Source organism: Mauremys mutica, chromosome 13 (genome assembly GCF_020497125.1).
Source record: "Mauremys mutica isolate MM-2020 ecotype Southern chromosome 13, ASM2049712v1, whole genome shotgun sequence".
In the NCBI taxonomy this organism is placed as follows: Eukaryota; Metazoa; Chordata; order Testudines; family Geoemydidae; genus Mauremys; species Mauremys mutica.
The window spans coordinates 572,512-593,122 of NC_059084.1; the positions used below are offsets into that span (position 1 = coordinate 572,512).

General features: G+C 51.6%; 1 protein-coding gene across 10 annotated transcripts in view; it reads left to right on the forward strand.

The window, feature by feature from the left end:
• CDH22 (cadherin 22) overlaps positions 1-20,611 on the forward strand; it is a 162,327-nt gene that overhangs the window by 94,195 nt on the left and 47,521 nt on the right. For 9 of the 10 annotated variants that reach the window (XM_044984596.1, XM_044984591.1, XM_044984589.1 and 6 more), the window contains one exon: positions 18,501-18,752. In XM_044984596.1, the coding sequence (XP_044840531.1) occupies positions 18,501-18,752 (252 nt within the window). Of the gene's footprint in view, positions 1-6,799; positions 6,870-18,500; positions 18,753-20,611 lie in introns of those variants that run through there. The other variant, XR_006573080.1, reaches the window with a different exon arrangement.

A 20,611-nucleotide genomic window follows, 5' to 3' on the forward strand; every position in this document is an offset into this window, starting at 1 on the left:
CAGGTTTTCTCATGGCACTGTTGTAGCCGGCATCGCAAGTTATTTACGTGCCAGGTGCACTAAAGATTCATATGTCCCTTTGTGCTGCAACCACCATTCCAGAGGACAAACGTCCATGCTGATGACAGGTTCTGCTTGATAACAATCCAAAGCAGTGCGGACTGACGCATGTTCATTTTCATCATCTGAGTCAGATGCCACCAACAGAAGGTTGATTTTCTTTTTTGGTGGTTCGGGCAGTGGTGAGCTTGAGCCGGTTCGCACCGGTTTGCGCGATCCGGTTGTTAAATTTAGCAGCCCTTTTAGAACCGGTTGTTCCAGGACAACCAGTTCTATAAGGGCTATTTAACAAAAGCTCCGGCCCAAGCTCACTTCCCCCTCCTCTCCTGCTCCGCCCCCTTTCTCCTCCCCCTCCCCTGCTTCCCGCGAATCAGATGTTTGCGGGAAGCCTGAACAGGCAGCAGGCAGGCAGGCACACAGGTAAGCTGGGGCGGGGGGGTGGGGAGGTGCGGCCGGGCGGCGGGGCTCGGCTCCTGCCCTGGCCCGGGGTCGGGCCGGCAGGGCAGCGCGGCGGGGCTCGGCGCCTGTCCCGGGGTCGGGCCTGCAGGGCGGCGCGGCGGGGCTCGGCGCCTGTCCCGGGGTCGGGCCGGCAGGGCAGCGCGGCGGGGCTCGGCGCCTGTCCCGGGGTCGGGCCGGCAGGGCAGGGCGGCGGGGCTCGGCGCCTGCCCCGGGGTCGGGCCTGCAGGGCGGCGCGGCGGGGCTCGGCGCCTGCCCGGGGTCCGGCCAGCAGGGCAGGGCGGTGGGGCTCGGTGCCTGCCCCGGGGTCCGGCCGGCAGGGCAGGGCGGAGGGGCTCGGTGCCTGCCCCGGGGTCCGGCCGGCAGGGCAGGGCGGCGGGGCTCGGCGCCTGCCCCGGGGTCCGGCCGGCAGGGCAGGGCGGCGGGGCTCGGCGCCTGCCCCAGGGTCCAGCCGGCAGGGCGGCGCGGCTCAGCTCCTGCCCCAGCGTCAGGGTCCCAGCCCCAGCCCAGCTGGGCCCCCACCTCCAGGCAGCACAGTAAGGGAGCAGGGAGGGCGTGTTGGATAGAGGGCAGGGGAGTTGGGGGGGTGGATTAGTGTCGGAGCGGTCAGAGGGCAGGGAACGGGGGGATTGAACGGGGGCAAGGGTCCCGGGGGGGCAGTCAGAAAGGAGCAGGGGTTGGATGGGGCGGTGGGGGGCAGTTAGGGGTAGGGATTCCAGGGACAGTCAGGGGACAGAGAGAAGGGGTGGTTGGATGGGGTAGGGGTCCCCGGGTGCCATCAGGAATGAGAGAAGGGGTTGGATGGGGTGGCAAGGGGCAGTCAGGGGACAGGGAAGGGGGGTGGATAGGGCATGGGGGGGGCTGTCAAGGAACATGGGGGGGTTGGATGGGACAGGAGTCGGGGGGGGGGATGACCCCTCATGGGGTGAGGAGGAGGGAACCGGTTGTTAATATTTTGGCAGCTCATCACTGGGTTCGGGTTCTGTAGTTCCGCATCGGGGTATTGCTCTTTTAAGACTTCTGAAAGCATGCCCCGCACCTCATTCCTCTCAGATTTTGGAAGGCACCTCAGATTTGTAAACCTTGGGTGGAGAGCTGTAACTATCTTTAGAAATTTCACATTGGTACCTTCTCTGCGTTTTGTGAAATCTGCTGTGAAAGTGTTCTTAAAATGAACATGTGCTGGGTCATCATCTGAGATTGCTATAACATGAAATATATGGCAGAATGTGGGTAAAACAGAGCAGGGGACATACAATTCTTCCCCAAGGAGTTCAGTCACAGATTTAATTAATGCATTATTTTTTTAACGAGCATCATCAGCATGGAAGCATGCCCTCTGGAATGGTGGCCAAAGCATGAAGGGGCATACGAATGTTTAGCATATCTGACACGTAAATACCTTGCAATGCTGGCTACAAAAGGGCCATGCAAGTGCCTGTTCTCACTTTCTGGTGACATTGTAAATAAGAAGAGGGCAGTATTACCTACTGTAAATATAAACAAACTTGTTTGTCTTAGCTATTGGCTGAACAAGAAGTAGGACTGAGTGGACTTGTAGGCTCTAAAGTTTTATATTGTTTTGTTTTTGAGTGCAGTTATGTAACAAAAAAATCTACATTTGTAAATTGCACTTTCACGACAAAGGGATTGCACTTCAGTACTTGTATGATGCGAATTGAAAAACTATTTTTTATCATTTTTACAGTGCAAATATTTGTAGTAAAAAATAATATACACTTTGATGTCAATTGCAACACAGAATGCGGTATATATGAAAATGTAGAAAAACATCCAAAATATTAAATAAATTTCAGTTGGTATACTATTGTTTAACAGTTTAACAGTGCGATTAAAACTGCGATTAATCGTGATTAATCTTTTTGAGTTACTTGCATGAGTTAACTGCGATTAATCGACAGCCCTAGAAAAAACACACACGAGTGACACCAACAGAAGCACTGGTGAGGACAGTGCTATGTCGGCAGGAGATGCTGTCCCATCAGCGTAGAGCGGCTACACAAGTGAGCTGTGCTGCTGTCAGCTCGCTAGTGTAGACATGGCCTAAGACATGTCAGTCTATTGCTTTTTGGAGCATAAGGAGTTACTAGCTCACATTACTCTCCCAGTCTGTCCAGTCTCCTATAGCACCTCTGGCACTGGCTGCTATTGTTAGTGCTTCAGGGGGAAGTGGAAACAACCACAACATGCCTGGCCAATTGTTCAGAGCTGGCAGGAAAAACCCTGCTTTTGCCTGCAGCATGTCAGGGTGTGCACTGAAACAGGAGAAGTTTTCACATTGAGGCTTGGTCTACACTGCCAGTTGAACGACAAAACTTTTGTCGTTCACAGGTGCTTAAAAAAGCCCCGCCCTCCCCTGAAAGACAAAAGTTTTGCCACGGCAAGTGGCAGTGTAAACGGCTCGTTTTCGGCAGGAGCGCTCTCCTGTTGATAACGCAAACTCAGCTCCTAGGGGGTGGACGTATTTTGTCGGCAGCGTTTACACTTCCCGACTTTTAGCGACACAGCTGTGTCACTAAAAGCTGTGTAGTGTAGACAAAGCCTTAGTCTACAGCCAGGTCTACACAACAAGCTTCTGCTGGCATAGCTCTGTTGACTGGGGTGTGAAGAGATGTGGTCCCTGATCGACAGAGCGGTGCTGGCAAAGCCTCTTGCAGTTATACCAGCAAAACTGTGCTTTTACCAGTGTAGCTTATTTTGCTCGGGGGACTGGAATAGGCTTTACTGGCAAAAGTGCAGCTGTGTCCACACTAGAAGTGCTTTGCTGTGGTAGTAAATCAGAATAGCTACACTGGCAAAGCTAGTGTCAGCCTGGTCTTAGCCTACAAACCTCCCAACACTATTAATAATCTGCCAGAGTAACTGACTCAAGGGGCCTTCTGCGGCATGGGTTCCACCCGCTCCCTCTACGGTGCACTAAGAAGCATTTCCTTTCATTGGCTCTGACTGTTCTGCTCTTTCACTTAATCTCAGCAAGCGTCTCTTTGGAGGGCTTAGTCAGTTGATGATTCAGAATCTGTCTGTCAGTCCCTGCTAACTCTCCTCTACTGCAGGCCAAATAACTCCGGCACTCAAGCACCTTGCCACCTGTTCAATCTTGCCATTTGGCTAACCCTCCACTGCCCTTCTCAGGACTCAGATGACATGACCTAGACTGCCCCCTTGCTTTACAGACTGTCAAAATAATGTTTTCAGCAGACATGCTATCCTCTGTCTGTTCAAGCTGTGTGATCTCAGCAGCTTCCGGCATTTAGCAGAGACCGGATGAAAGGCTAGTGGGACTCTGAAGGTGAGAGCTGTAGGGGTGGGGTGCAGCTGCCTGATATGACCTGAGTCTGGTGCATAAGAGAGGAGTAGAGCCATCCCATGTTGCTACTTGCTCCTGCTAGTTGTCTGAGCTGCTCCAGTGGCATCTCATCGTCAAACATAGGTGAGTCTGGTACCACCGGAGAGAATCCCACGGTGAAAAGAGCAGACATGAGTTCTCCATCCAGGGACCCAGAGGTGCTGTCTGTGGGCACTGATGTGTCTCATTAAATCTAGGAGGCTTGCCCCAAGAGTCATTGCCTGCTATCTCTGTTAGGAAATTCAACCCTCCAGGGGCCTGTGCACAGCAGAACCCCAGTGTTAGAGTGTCTGGCCTCACAAAGACGGTAGATGCGTGGGCCCAACAGATCCCATGCTGCCTTTGGGGTGAGCTGAAATATTAGGGTTGCTGCATACACGTCCTGCCTTCTGCCATTCTGAGTGTTCATTTCTGGTTCTGATGCACTGAGTAGCATGGGGATAGGATGGGCAAGGGCCAGCAGGGCTGTAATGTTGTTGGGCCTGGTCTCAGCAGATCTTGTTGATAGTCATGGTCTTATTTACTGTTGATTTGGCATTAAACACTATGAGCTTCGTGTCCCTGTGTTTGCCTGGGGAGATGCACTCTGGAGTGGTGGAGGGTGCTGCCTGGTATCAGGTCAAGTTTTCTATTGGTTGACTGACATTTCTGCTGAGTCCAACTGCGAATTGTAAGTGGATCTGAGGGATACCTGCCACATTGCAGGCTCAGCTAGGAACCCAAGTGGCTGGGGGCATCTTAAAACCCTTCTACTAAACATTTACCTTCCGTTTACCTCCTGAAGCTTGCCCACTAGCCAAAGGCACCATGTTGGAGGGAGACAAAACAAAAGGTAAAGGAAGTTTTAAAAAAATGAAACCACCTCCATTTTCACAGCCTTCATCTCCCCATAACTTGATCCAGTTTGCCTTCCAGAAGAACTCTATCCCCTCCTAAAATCCTGTCTATGACATTTCAGGCAGATTGGTTTGGTTTTGGCCTAGTTCAGAGCATCAAAATCCAGGTTGCAATTAAAAGCTTCACTCTTAACTGTGGAGAAACGAATGTCTCTTCACCATATGTTAAATAACACTGGTCCAATTACTGACCCGAGGTGACCCTCAATTAACCTCTCTCCACTCTTGGGGCAGCTATTCATGGAGTCTCTTTGTGTGTTTATCATCTAACTAGGTTTTAATCCTCCACACGATTTTGCCCCATGCCCTGTGTTATTTTCCTTCATAGCCTCATATGAGAGATTTTATCAAAAACTTTTTGAACTCCAAGTAAATTATATCCACCTGTGTCTGTTACTTCATTAATGTCTTCCAAATGTTCTGACAGGCCTGGGAGGCAGGATTCTCCCCCACGGGAGCCAGGGCTGTTTGACACAGTCAGGTTACGCTTATCCAAGCGCATTCCCTGACAGGAGGTTGCTCTGTAGCTCCCAGCATCCACTGTGACCCTTTGCTGCATTAGTGATTTTCCAACCTCATTTTCATGCGTAGAAACATTTCAGATAATCAGAGCTTGGCAAAAGCCGCCCTCTTCCCCCAGACAGTGTGTGGCCATTTGTGCTCCATGTTCATGCTGCTCTGGGCTTCTCCACCAACGGACTTCAAACCAAGAGGAACCCGGGGATTCGGGCAGCCCTGTGCTTGCTTGCACACAGCTCCTTCTCCGGACTCTCTGCTCTGATACTGCAAGGGATTACTGATTCCTCAGAGAGCACGATGAGGCTCACTCTGCGGGAGCAAATTAATCTTCCATGCTGAGTGATCCCCGAAACTTTCCTTGTGGCATCTCACTAAACCAGGAGTAAAAGCCTGAGTCACCCAGCACCTCTCTGCCTTGGTTGGAAACAAGCTTTAATTGCAGGGCTTGTTCCGAGGGCTGCTGGAGACCCTGACGGACGCGTCGCTGAGCAATGGCTTATTAGATAATAAGAACCGGAAGCTGCTGGAGGATGTATTATTACTGCACTCTTTCACTCTGTCTCCCCTCCTTTGCTTCTGTCCAATTCCCCCTCTTCACCCCCCCGCAAATCTAATTTCCCCAGCACTCTCCTCTTTGGTTCCCTTCCGGTCCTGCTCATTCCCTTGCTATAGCCTCCTTCAGTTTCTCTCCCCCCCTCTTGCCATCTCTCTCCCGGGCTCAGCCCCTCTTGCACTCTGTCTCCTTCTCTATATAAATATCAGTGGTGACAAACTGCTACCCACCAGCCCATCTGTTTCTTTGTACAAATTTGTAGCCCGTTTTGAAACGTGATTTATAAATATTGCTGCTGCAGCCAAGGAGTGACACTGATGGATGTCAGCACAGATGGATTCACTAAGCTCTTGGTTAAATCTTTTTGCACCTACTTCTCTCACTTCCTGTTAGGCAGCAGAAAGCAACATCAGGAGTGTAACTCATCCTCTCAGCATGACAGGGACCAAAATCCTCTCAGGAAATGTTCTCCATCTTTGACCCTGTGTAAGAGTTTGTCAGGCTGAGCAGAGAGGCTCCTGGCAGAGACAGTGGGATTTTGATGAGGGACTGGATGGGATTAGGAGGCTGTGGTCAGCAGAGCATTAGATTTTCAGCTATTAGAAAGTGACATTTGTTTGCACACACCAAATGCCAAATTGTCCCACTGGCGGCAGAATGCAAAGGTGTTGTCCCTAGCTGCAAGAGGGGATCGGCATGCCTCTATTCTAATAGCTGAGAGAAGCTTCCAGGGATCCTACAGAGATGTGCTAGAGCTGAGAACTGCTGGGATATGCCTAAACCTAATAGGGGAGGGATGGAAGGTGGCCCCTGAGCCGTAGCATCTAACCCAGTTACAATTACGCTCCGCAGAAGATGGCAAAATACCAGGGGAAACGGAATGGCCCAGAGTGAAAATTTATTTCCTTTTAAAAATTAATGACCCGGATCCTGCCCCCGCTTCTGCAGGCAGGCATGGCAGCTGAGCAGCCAAGGACCCACTGTGCAGAGAGGAGCAGGATGCTGAGAGTTAATGCAGGTGGGTTCCGACTACCCAGAGTGCACCCTGTGGAGGCTCCAGGGACAGCGGTTCTTGGGGCAGGCCCAGGGAGATGGGACAGTCTGCCCTTCGGATCCACAGATAGGCATTTCCCTTGCCCCGCCCCTCCATAGGTGTGCTCTGGAGGGGTGACTCTGCCCTCCTAGCCGAACCTCCCCCCATGGGACTATTTACATGGGCTTTGCAGAGGGGAGTGGGGCTGGGCCCATAGCTTTGCTCACAACCACTGCACACCAGCCAGGAGAGGAGGCAGCATACTGTGTTGTGAGGGTGGGGAGCCCCTTCTCCATCCTAGAAACCACCCCCCGGAGCAGACCAGACATACTCCTGCACTCCCTTGAGTGCTTAAGGGAAGTCGGTCACCATGCCTCCCGCAGAGATGAGGTCATGGCTCAGTCCGTCCTCTTACATACACGCCACAATTGTCAGCAGGCTTTTGAGAGCCGGAGTACTGCAGGACATGGTGTCTCCAGGCACCCCTGAGCCATTTTGCCTATGGCAGCATGATGGCTCCTGGGCTGCCTCCTGCCATCCCCAGAGCCAGCTCCCCCTGGGGCATTCAGGCAGGAAGTTTCTTTCTCTATGTAGCCAGGACAGTGATTTTGCCAAAGTCCTCAAATGGGCATGGCTAGTGCTCAGTGACCCCAGACAGCATCCAGCAGAGGAGAGAGGACATGCAGGAGACATTACGGCCAGTGGCCATGGATGGGAGAGTGCCCAACCAGGCAGAACTCAGAGAGTCAAAATGACAAAAGCCCAGCCCAGCCTATCCCTCAGAGGCCAGGGTCTGTCCCTGCCATCCTGTCCCCCGGGGGCCAGGCGCAGCTGCACCACACAGTCCATTCTCTAGGGCTCTCTCCAGCACTGCATTCAATGGCCCAAGTGATGGCACTCCCTCTCGGGGGGTCTCTGACACACAGGGACATTGTGCCACAGTGTGGCTTACAGGGCCAGTGGGACAAGAGGGTGTGAACTTTTTCACTAGGAGGGTGGTGAAGCACTGGAATGGGTTCCCTAGGGAGGTGGTGGAATCTCCTTCCTTAGAGGTTTTTAAGGTCAGGCTTGACAGAGCCCTGGCTGGGATGATTTAGTTGGGGATTGGTCCTGCTTTGAGCAGGGGGTGGGACTAGAACCTCCTGAGGTCCCTTCCAACCCTGAGATTCTGTGGTTCTATGATTCTATGAACCAGGAGCAAAGGGCTGACATAAAGCAAAGGAAAATGGAATCTGAGTCTGTCTATGTCCATGCCGTGCCACAGTGCAGCCTACGGGGTGTGAAGTGCCGGGCACACCAAAGCGTGACACTGTTTGAACAAGGGCGACGTTAACGCGAAGAAAGTACCGTTTAGTTTGTGCCCGCAGCGTCCACATGGCCGAGTTAGAGCTCAGCGCTTTGGTGCGCTGTGTAATTGACCCCCCCGTGGTCTGTGCTGTGGGGCAGCCGCACAATGTAGACATGACGTCGCCTCAGGCTCCATTTTCCTTTGCTGCTGTCACCCTTTGCTCCTAGTTTACACCCCTTTGTCCCACTCTGAACAGTTCCCAACGCCGCTCCCCCGCAGGCACGTTTACGCTCTGAGCAGAGCTGCCGGTTCGCATTAGCTGGCTCTGTGAGGCACGCTCAGCCATGTTCCTCTTTCATCCTTATTCGGCCCCTCCAGCCCTCCTGGTATTTTTGTTGCTTTTCTCTGAACCTTCCAATTAATCAGCATCATTCTGGAACTGAGGGGCCCAGTCCTGAACGAAAGATCACGGGGCCATTTCGCAGGCCCTTCACAGAGAGGGACGATCAGTTCCCTGCTGAGATGTGATAGTGCTGCATGTGCAGCCCCAAGTCGCCCACAGTAACCGCCTGCACCTCCCAACGTATGGAGCAAGTGCATTGGGGTGGTAGCAGAATGGAGAGAAGAGGCTACTCTGAGCCATGCTGTGCTAGAAGGAGTTTGAAACTGGCCCTGGGACGTCGTCATTGCAGCGCAGCCACTGAGAGGACCCGCTGTCCTTGTTCTGCAGCACCAGAAAGTGCAGAAGCTCCAGCATTTTACCTCAGGCCCCACTTTCATATGGGAAATGAGCTCAGTCAGCCCCACCATCCCATGCTCCAGAGCCGGCATTCACTGAATCCCTAGTGCTGAATCCGGGCCGCTAATCCACCGGCAGCTGGAACGGCAGGCAAAGCCCCCCCCTTCCTCTGCCACCCTCCCTGGAGGCTCCAGGCTGCTGGGCCCCACTGGTGGTCACTGAGAGCAGAGGGGAGAGAGAGTCTCCTGCCCTCCATGCTTCAGCCCCTGGAGCCTGAAAAGTCACCGAGGGGCTCCCTGCTTGGGGCCCAGATGCTAGGGCTGGTCTGGAATCTCACAGGGGCCCAGCCAGCCATGAGCTTGATCTACGAGGGTGTGAATAAAAAGGTGAGAGAAGAGCCATGTCCCCACAGACACAGCCTGCCCCACCCAGGGGCCAGGCTTTGCTGCGGGACCTGTTCCTTCTCCCCCTTCCCAAGGCGTGTGGCCCGGCCCCCAGACACAACCCACCAAGGGGCCTTTTAAATAAAGACCCTGATTAATATTCCCACTCCCCCTGCCCTCTCCACACTCGCTGCTTCCTACACCCACACTCTGCCACACCCACTCTCTTGCTACGATCGACCCAGCCTCCTTGGCTGAGCCCTGGTTGCCTTCCAGAAATGCTGATGCTCCTCTTGATCAGAGAAAGAAAGGGCCTAAAGCGAGAGCCAGTAGGGACCATTTGCTTTGGCTGACTTACCGCTTATCCTGTCTGTGAGAGCCAGGGGCTTTGGTAATGGTTCCCTCGTTTGTATCCGCAGGGGTCACCCTGCTTTGCTGCTGCTCTTCCTGAGTGTTTTCAGGGCGCTCACTCACTCACTTTACTGCTGAGCTGCAAAACCGCGAGTCGGGGTGGAGCTCATTGAGCGCTTACTCACATTCTGTGCCAGCTTCTTTGTTGTGTTGTTCTTACCCAGTCCCCATACAAGCTCCTATCCCACAGGGCTTTGAGTCCATCCTGACAAAGCCACGTGGGCCCTGTTCTTCTAACACCGCAGACTGAGCCTGCTTCGCTCTTAGCATCATCTGCTAGCGCCATGTTGAAAGATGAAGCTTTGAAGTGAACCTTTCCAGCTGTGCAGCATTGTTCTACACTCCTCGCAGCATCACAGCCAGTGGGTGGCCATGTCCGGAAGGAAGCAGAACAACAGTTAAGATGCCTAAAGGCAAATATAGAATGGAAAAAGCTGACTTTCTGCCCCGTCCAGTCTGTGGCCTTCCAGATGTTGCACTATCCTAGGACTCCTGCCTCTCCTCTGCTGGCTGTGCCTGGCCTGAGCAAATCGATTAGAGAAGCATTTGAGACAATTATGGCCAAAAATCATGTTCTCCAAGAAATATTAACTGCATTGGAAGGGATAGTAGAGGGAATCTCATCTCAGCAGCCTGGAAAGTCTGGTAGATAATACGGAGTGACACATGAAGCCTACCAACTCCAAAGCTTAGGGGCTAGACACGCAGATGTCTCAACTCTCCAAAGGTCTAATTAAGAGCAGCATAATGGGTGATGGGAGACTTGGAAATCTTAACAATCCGGATTCTAGGAGTGCCTGAGGATAGAGGTAACAGATACTTCAGCTCCAGTGGCGATTCTGTTACCCACTCTGCATGACATAGAAACTGATCTGACAGAGCGGGAAAGGGAGCACTTCATTCCCACCCAGGCAAAGAAGGCGGCAGTGGGGCCAGAGCAGTAATGATGCCTGAAGCTCAGAGAATTTTGGGTAAGGAAGAAGTAAAATGCAAACAATCAAGAATTCTTTCCCACCAGACCTGAGCCCTGCCACGGAAGTCAGAGAAGGGAATTTTATTCCGTTCAGAGAAACCTTTAAGGCAGAGGGAAGCTACAACTGCAGTATGGTTGCCCACTGAACTGGGAGTTATATACAGTAAAAAGTCTGCATGTCCTGGGATGCTAAAGCTGTGGAGCAGCTGTTGGAGAAGGGGAAGACAGATGCTTATTCTAGCCCGGCGAGTGCAGGAGGAGCGAGGATCTGAAAATCCAACCCAGAGATTTGATTGCTCTCATCTGCTTTCTTTTTTCTCCTATTTTCAATTGACTTATGAAAAAAGAACTATTGCTGTCATCAGCAGAGTCTGTTTGCAGAAAGACTCCGAGAGACTTCACTGTTTTACTACACCTGCTTGTGACATGGGCATCACTGTGACTAGCTCGTGTTCCCAAGCTTTCCTGTTCTGTACCAGTAACAAGGGCTGGGTTCTGGACACTTCGTTCACGCAGATTTGGGCCCTGTTTTATTAGTCTGGTCCTCAAGGCGAGCGAGACATGGGCAGGAAATAACAGAGGACACTCTCTGGAAAAGTGACGTGGCGTACGTGGGAAGCAATCGCCCAGGTGATTAGGAGGAGGGCAGTACGTGGCAATCTGGGGACAGCACAGAAGGGAAGTGCTTGAAATGTAAGATGGTAGCGAGGGGAAAAAATGGTTTGTGGGCTTCACAAGCAGAGGACGATGCATACAAGAGTTACTGCCTAGCATGTGCCAGGCAGCAAACACATGCCAGCATGGAAGAGCCCCAAATACTTCACCATACAGATAACCCCATTGTCACCTCAAAGTTGAAAAGCTGTGGACGAAGAAGATAATTTTGACCCCTGTGGTGGCTTTGGGACTACCTTCACAATGATCATCTGTGGCACAGCACTGGTAGGATGGTACCTGCTGAGAGAATACTGCCCTCTGCTCAAGGCATCGCAGTTCTGCAAAGGAATTAGCAAATGTGAAGATGCTCAGAGAAGAGCCATTACAAAGATAATGATGATGGGGCCAGAGGAGAGGACTGACCTGTGAAGACAGAGGGATACATGTGACTATTTGGCTATGCAACAGCTAAGGAGAGGGGCCAGGAGAACTGTCTACAAATTACTGAAGGATGTAAACACCAAGCAAGGAGAGAAGGAGGGGATGTGGGGTTAGTTATGGGATTAAACTGAGCAAAGGGAAATGGAGGCTGAATATCTGGGAAAAGTGCCTAATGTTGCAGCTCTCAGACTGTCTAACCAATAGTCCAGCGTTGGCTTGGTGATGAGCTCAATAAACTACCAGGCCTTTTCTGCTTTTGTTATAGCCATGAAGATCTGTGTGGGTCTCCACTCTGGATCCAGTGCTTGCTTGGCCCTGCTCAGGGAGAGAAAATGTTGTGTTCGGCAGTTTGAAATAAAGAGTTTTGTATTCGTCTTTTAATTTTGTCTCACTATCTGCTATTGAGTTATGTGTGTCTGTGGAAGGTCTCCAACACCTCCATGGGCTGTGCCTCTCTGAAATATTTAAATGTTGTTGGCTGCTTTTGTTTTGACTTTGTGGACAGGACAATCAAAATGCTTCCTCTTTGCCTTCCTGTTATACCAATAAAAACCAGCAGGATCTTATTAAGAGGGATAAGGCAAAGATGCCACATTTATTGTAAATATAATAGTAAAGCAAAAGACAAAAGCAAACAACGTTGTTTTACTACTTATTTCTATCACTACTTATTTCTTATACACACACACACACACACACACACATATATATATTCATTCACACAATCATTCATTCAGGTTCTGTATAGATGTTATAGTTACCAGCCTAGATGTTGCTCATGCCAAGTTACTGGCCAGGTACCTTGGTCATGAGGATGGAGCCGAGTCTGTGTCAGATGCATCTGATGCTCCTGGAGGCTGGCAGCAGAACCATAGACTCAAAGTCCTTATTCTTTAGAGTCCAGTTTTATAGGGATTTTTCCCTATGTTAGTTCATAGGAGTTGCTTCATTCTGCTGTTGCTAAATTAATCAGCAGGTGGCTGGCTCCATGTTATTAGATGTTTTGTTTTTCCTTTCTTTGAGGTGTGGTGGGTGGATTCCAGTTTGCCCTCCGGGGGTCATCTGGTTGATCCCACTTGACACCTTCTTCAGCCGACACTGAATTCTTCAGGCTGGTGACTCCCTAACCATTCAGTCACATACATTCTCTATCTTAATCACATCTATTTCACTGTCTCTTTACTTTTTGGGGTGTTACCAATTTATGTGAGACTCCCTGTCTTTTAACAAGCAAAGATAAAGTGAGATGAAAACTTACAGAGGGTGGGGGTCTCTATTTATGCACTATAACAGCTACTGTTTTGGCTTACTTAGAGTTAATTAATGTTTAACAAGTTTTATATAAAGTATTTCTTTGAGCAGGCTTCACACAGACACAGCTGGTGGCTTGCAGGTTAGAATCACAAATTTACTTTTAACATAAACCTTTAGTTATAAGGCATCAATTAACAATAAGTCATTTTTCATATAAACCATGTCTAATATAAACCTTCTTTAATATCCCTACATTTCGGGGGGAGGGTGAGGGGTAGTGTTGGATGGACGTAGTGATTCAAAGTGCTGCATGTGTCGTTCCATCAATATCAGAGCTGAAGTTAGTAGCTGCCTTTCACTGAGGGACTCGCGTATTTCTAGTGAGTATTTTGTATTTATACAAATCATTTTGAAAATCGGTGTGTTGTACCAGGTCTTTCTCTAACGTGAGCTGGAGCTGACTGTAAACAAAATGGGTGTTGTCAGCATTCTGATGTGCTTCCCAAACAACACTAGGAACTGGTGCTAAGTACATATTTACAAAGAGCTAAATAGGTGTCTGCCTGAGACACTGGAACAGCTCCAAAGTTCAAAACTCCTATCCGAGAAACATCTCGGAGCAAGAGCTGGCCTGGCACCAGTCCCTCACCCAGATCTGGCGGTGAGCAGAAAGCCCCAGACAGGGGCCAGGGTCAGACCCACTGAGCCAAGATTTCTCTGCCCTAAGTTCTCAGGCTTATTAATAGGCTTGTGCATATTCCCTGCTGGTATGTCCCAAACCCCTGATAATGTCCATTGGGTCCAGATGGGCAGAACTTCTGAGTTTCCCATGGACTGGCAAGTGTTCTATTAAAATTAATATAACAGCGTGCTTCTCCATCCTGTTACTTCACAGTGTCCAAGCACCTAACTTGGTGTCTAGCTAAACTGGGCAGAGATGGAGTCCTAGCCCCCTGCTATGACAGTGATGTTAATATTGTTTATACCTCCCTTTCTCCTGCTACACCACAGCCAGACGAGGCAGCAGCAGCAAGCTAAGGATCTTATTACCTGTATGCAAGTGGTTCGCATAACAATAAACAAAACTTCACAGCTCATGGCAGCTCCTCAGCATTTACTCCTACAGACAGGCTGCTGCTTCCTCTCACAGGGCTTGGCATTGTAGCAGTGTAGGCATTCGAGCTCATGTTGGAACTCCAGGCTCTGAGACACGCCCCCCCCCATGCAACCTCAGACCCCAGCTCCAGCCTGAGTTCCAAGGTCTACACTGCAATTTAATAGCCCTGCAGCCTGAGCCAGCTGACCCAGCCCAGCCCCATTGCAGTGTAACATACCCTGAGGCAGGCCATCCCACAAGAGCAACAACTTGAGAATTACAAAGCTCATGGCATAAAGGGTGCGTCTACACCACAGTGAAAGACCTGGTTGCTCTGCCACGGCCACTGATGCAGGCTCATGGGGCTCAATTGCAGAGAGACCTCACCCAGCTTGGCACTCGCATTGACACATTGACAACATATCCCAGGGGAAATTCTAATACGTTGAAACATGGTTAAAAAACCAGTATCTGTTTGTGTGGTGTCTATTCAAAGGAATTCCTGTGAATGTTGGCCCTGTCTGAGTTCAGAATAACGTCAGCATTATGGCATGTGCTATAGCTAATCCGTTGCCCTGTGTTTCGCATTCTGAGTGAGCTCTTTAAAGAAGGTTCTGTGTCCTAAGGAGAAGAGGAGATGCCTTTTTCTTGTTTCCCATGTGCTGGACATCCCAACTGCCCCCTGCCCAGGTGCCAAAGCCTCTGGCTTCCCTGACAATGGCTGCAGTGCAGTTATCCGCTGGTAATACAGAGAACTGTGGCAAACTGATAACAGGGGAGCAATCTCCCTGAAGAAAGGGAAAATACCAGGTGAATGGCATCAAAGCTTTGTGTTGCCTGTTTTTAAACATAAAGGAGATATTACACTGTGTGTTTATGATCCCCCACTTAAGCTGATGTCACATGCTATGAAGGTGTGGTAGAAGGCTTTTGAAAAGCATCTCTGTGGAATGGTTTAAATTTGGAACAGTCCATATGGATTCATGTTGGGAAGGAGCACATCTGATGCCGAATTTGTGCTACAAATACTCATGGAGAAGTTCAGAGAAAAGAGACAGCAGCTGGGTATGGTCTTTGTGGGCCTGGAAAAGGCGTATGATTGTGTACCAACAAACCAGCCTGGTGGAGTTTGCAAGAGCCAGTGTGCCAGAAGGTACTTTTGTCTGACCCCGGATATGTACAATGGTGGGACTAGCCAACTAACAGGGGCTACAGGAGAGAAATTCCAGTAAGTACTGGAGCTCGGGTCAGCGTTGCACCCCTTTTAGTTTGTGCCTGTCATGGACGTGATAAATGAGAAGATAGGAAGGGAGCTAGCTGCTTGGGAACATGCTGTTCGCTGAGGACTCAGAGATGTGTGCAGAAGATTGAGAGACCCTATAAGCCAACTTTGAACAGTGGCAACGTAGTTGTGAGTGGGCTGGGCTTAGACTCAAGGCTGGTAAGACAGGCTGTGCTAACTGCAGGAGGAGGACTCACTATAAAGGACATCACAGGCCAATTGCCTAGAAGCGTGAAAGTATTTAAATACTGGGGTCAATGGTTGCTGCTGATGGTGTCCTCCTGAGTGATACTCAGAACAAAACCAAAGCTGCGTGGTGGGAGCAGACCCCAGTTCTCTGTGACAAAAAGATACCAATAAAGTTAAAAGACAGAGTGCATAAAACTGTAATTCAGCCCATCGTAATGTACTGAACAGCGACTTGGGCACCCCCAGGAAAGGAAATCAGTATGTCTCCGCAATGGAAATGAGGATGTTGACATGGTCGAGTAGTTGGCACTGTGACAGGAAATGAAATGGGGTCGTAAGGGGCCTAGTACGGGTTGCTCCAGTTAAGAACCGGTTGGGGGATGTGAGGCTAGGCTATGAGACGCAAGAGCTAGATCGGTAAGCTGGCTCTTGCAGTTATTGTGGATGGAAGACGACCACGGGGGCGACCAGCCTGCACAACAGGCAGGAGTATGAGCATGAGTGGTGGAAGAAGGCTATAAAAGTCACCCGCCCTCAGTAGGGAAGTGACGAGAGAGGAGCAGAATATCCCAGGAAGTGCCAGAAGGGAAGCTGTGTTGACTACTTCCAGCATTGATGTATTTAGTCAATAAAAACCTCACAATGTACCTGAGTCTGCTGCAGAGTCTCACTCAGGAGACCAAGCCCTGGAAAACAGGGACCTTGCCAGAAAGTGTTCAGGCCAAAGTGTGTGTGACTAAGTGATGGCTGTGACACACATCAGGACAGTGGCAGGGTGAGCCCTGACCCCAGTTCTTGGGTGTGACCGAACTGCTCAGCACAGGACTTTGTTCCCCCTTTGTGGCGCCGATAGTCCCTGGTGTAAGTTAGAGCAGCCTTGGCTTCTCCAGCCTCTACCTAAGCAAGGGCCTATTCCAGGATCCCAAGAAGAGCCGGGGCATTGAGACAGTCCTGCCATGCCTCATTTTCCCCAACTACTCCCAGGCCTGCCAAGGGGGAGTGGTAGAGCCACTAGACCAGCTCTGTGCAACCCAAGAACTCTGGGGCAGTTCCCATGGGGCCAGATTCTCTTGTTTCTGGCCCCATTGCACCGCCGGATCAGGACGGAAATCGGCCCCTGGCTGCTGGTGGGTTCTGCCCTCACCATAATGTTCTCTGCCCATTGGTTTTTTTCCATTGTTCTCCTCTTGCTCTTTCACAACTTCTCTAAGGCCTGTCCCGATCTCCTGGTCATAGGCCTTTCCCGTGGCCACAGCTCATAGAATCATAGACTATCAGGGTTGGTAGAGACCTCAGGAGGTCACCTAGTCCAACCCCCTGCTCAAAGCAGGAACAACACCAACTCCATGGACTCCTTACTTCCTGGTTTTTGCATGGTCAGCACATTGTCCCTGACTCGCACAGATGCTGCCCCGTCAGTGACTTCTCAGCCCGCACAGCTCCCAGTCCATATGCCCGTTTCCATAATGGCAGGCGGCACAACAGCCACAATTAGAGCAGATGTCTTTGCCAATCAAAAAGCTGATTGATACAGAAAGGACTCAGGCCAGTAAACATCAGCTGGGATAGGGAGGGAGTTTGCATGCAGCAGGCCACCCTGCTGTCAGTGGGCCATTTACATTTCAGTAAAGAGGGCAGGCAGATTCAGCAGCCACTTCTGACATTTGGTTACAATTCTTCCATTGGTAGTGCAGGTGGTCCTCCTGTATTTCTTCTCTTCTGCTTTCCCGTGGTGAGGACTGTCCAGAAGTGGGGAAAGGCAGCCATGCCGTCCCTCATCCCCCATCCCCCTTCCCCAGTCCTGTTGCTCCAGATAGCTTGGATCATGGGCCAGAATCACTCTCCCAGTTTCCAGGCCAGTGTCAGTGCCCAGGAAGCAGCTGGCATTACAGCAGATGGCTACTGTTTGCCTGGGGGTTGGTTGTTACTCTCTGTTCTCCTCGGTATGGATTGTGTTCTTTAAATATTGTTAAAGCACCTTGAGGCTGGGGTGGCAGAAGACATGACTGGCTGGAAGCTTACGAAGAGTTCCTCCTGCCCCTTAGGAAGCTCGGAGGTGGCCCTGAAGCACTCCCGAACCTCAGACTAAGACCTAGGTCTTGTCTAGAAATCGTTCTGGGGAAGTTCTGTGGCCTGTGTTATGCAAAAGGTCAGATTAGGCAATTATAATGGCCCCTGTTGGCCTTGGAATCTCTCAATAGGCCTGGCCCATGGCTCCAGGTGCATGTTGACACATGGGGACAAGGAAAACGTTGTTTCAGACTGCTCCTGTCCTCCCCCGAGTCCTGCCTGGCTAAGGGACTGAGCCAATTGGCCCAGGAGCTGTATCTTTGATCCCCTCTCAGTGTCTGAGGCCTGGTAACTTGCTCCAGGAGAACCTCGTCATGGACACCAGAGCGATCAGAAGGTTTTCTGAAAATATTTGTGTTTCCTCTGCTTTCCTTGTGTTATTTACCCGTGTGTTTGATAGCCATCTGCTGCTGCTGCCTCTCATCTCCCTCTGTCACTATTAGTCTCACTTTTGTGCCATGCACTTGGTTTAGGGTGCCAGACTGCCACAGGCCACTGGGCTTGTGTGGGAATTCAGGCAAACCAGACTCCTAGGCCGTATTTTCAGTGCAGTCTGAAGAGGCCAGCTCCTGCGGGAGTGTGCATGCCAGCTGGGTGCATAGGCACCTGCTCTACATGTTTGAGAATGCATGTCAGGCCTGCTGGTGGATTGAAGGCATTGCTGCTTTTCCCAATGGCAGAGCCAGAGGAAGCGTGGGAGGAGCAGCATGGTGAGGAGGGCGGTTGGGATGGCATGCTTGTCTCATGCTGGCAGTAGGGGGCCGGGGCTGTTTGATGAAGCTCTCTGTGGGCACTGGCGGTGATACTGCCTGTGGGTTTCTTGCTCTTTCCAGACAACACAGCCGCGGTGCACACGCAGAGAGTGGGCTTTAACCGCCAGGAGCAGGACATTTACTTCCTTCCCATTCTGGTGGTGGACAGTGGGCCTCCCGCCCTGAGCAGCACGGGGACTCTGACCATCCGGGTGTGTGGTTGTGACAGCACAGGGGCCATCCAGTCCTGTAACAGCACAGCCTACGTCATGTCGGCAACGCTGAGCCCCGGAGCTCTCATCGCACTCTTGGTTTGCATCCTCATCCTGATCGGTGAGTGTCCCAGCCTGCCTCTCTTTAGCCGTGCTCTTCCTCTCCTCCCTCCACCCTCCCCTACATCTCGCTTCTCTTTCTCCCATCCTCTCGCATACACATCAGTGAGTGCAGCTGTCTCTGGGCTGGAATGTCCCTGCTATTTGGCACGGGCCCGACAGCAGCTTCTCACCTTTGCCACCTGACTCCTTGATGGTTTTCTGCAGAGCGGGAGAGGCAGTAAATTCATCTGTCCTGCAGGGAGAAGCCTGACAGAGCTGATTTCAGACAGGAACCCCTCCATCCAGAGAAGCCTCTGTGCATGGAGCCCATTCCATGCAGGGCCGCCCGGGGGGGCGGCAAGTGGGGCAATTTGCCCCGGGCCCCACAGGGGCCCCCACGAGAATTTTTCGGGGCCCCTGGAGCGGGGTCCTTCACTCGCTCCAGGGGCCCTGGAAAACTCTTGTGGGGCCCGGGCCCCTGGAGCTTCTTCCGCTCCGGGTCTTCGGCGGTGGGGGGTCCTTCCACTCTGGGACCTGCCGCCGAAGTGCCCCAAAGACCCGCGTCGGGGGGTCCTTCCACTCTGGGACCCGCTGCTGAAGTGCTGGGTCTTTGGCGGCTATTCGGCGGTGGGGGGCCCCCCGCCACTGAAGACCCCCAGGCCCCCTAAATCCTCTGGGTGGCCCTGATTCCATGCCAAGTCCCAGGCTGGCCTCTGCCAGGGAACAGGCTGAGAGCCTCCAGAACTTGGTTTATGGAAGTGTCCCAAGCCACCTGCAGATGGACCAGCATCCTGCATCACCACATGGTACACAGGCAAAAGCTGGAGAGTTGTGCTAGCTGTTTTTTTAACACTCCTTGTGCTGGCCTCTCAGAGAGCTCCTTATGCAGAGAAGGGACAGTGCTTCTGTTGCAATGGCGCCCAGAGCTGAGCCCTGCCCTGAGTTGCTCACAGTCTAACTGAAGACAAGCAGGGTCCCAAGCACACAGAGGAAGCCAGGGAAGGTAACAGTGACAGGAGACTTGGACACAGCAAGACGTCCAGTGAAAGGCCTTGTGGGGGTGGGTCAGCGTTAAGATCTAAATAAACAAGGAATATGATTGTTGTCCGGGTCCCTGTCATGACTCTGATACCTAGGAGCCCCCGTCTCTCCCATTGGTCTGATTGATCAATTGCTCCCTGAGTGTTAGGCTCCATGCCTGGGAGTGTCATCGGCTCCTGAGACCTGTTCTGGGGGTGGCAGTGGTTACATCGAGCAGGATGATCCCCACACACAGCATTCCTCCTCCCTTGTTTGGGCAGGCACAGACTGGGTCACGGGCAGAGGGAGGCCTGCACACACAGGCCTGTTCACACATGTCAAGGGAGGAGCTCATGTTTAAAATAACGGAGATGATCAACAGAGTCACTTCCCACCCTGTGGTGTCCCTGCTGGCTGAGCATCGTCAGGGAACATGCAGGACCCCGGGCGTTGCTGGAAAAGTCGTCTTTAGAAAACCCTTTCCACAGGGTGCACTTTACATCGGTTTCATTTTCCAACGCAGTGCAAACAAATTTCTGCCTAATTGCCCACAAAGGAATAAAGTGCACATCAGTGTGCTAAAGGTGATGGCTGAATAGCTGATAATCCAGGACTCATCTGCATCTTGCTGCTCCCACTCTGTGCCATCTGCTCCAGAATCACCCTCCAGCCATTCTGCTGCTGCATGCCCTGCTCCCCCTTTCCTCCTTGTCGCTCTCAGAACCCATCCTTCCGTCTCTGTTGCACTTTCCCCTCCTGGGGGTGAGTGCCCTGGTGGCTGTGCAGCATGGAGAATGCGGCTGCCCCAGTTCCCTGGAACACACCACAGAGACCAGCCTGCACTGTCCCCCACTGGGG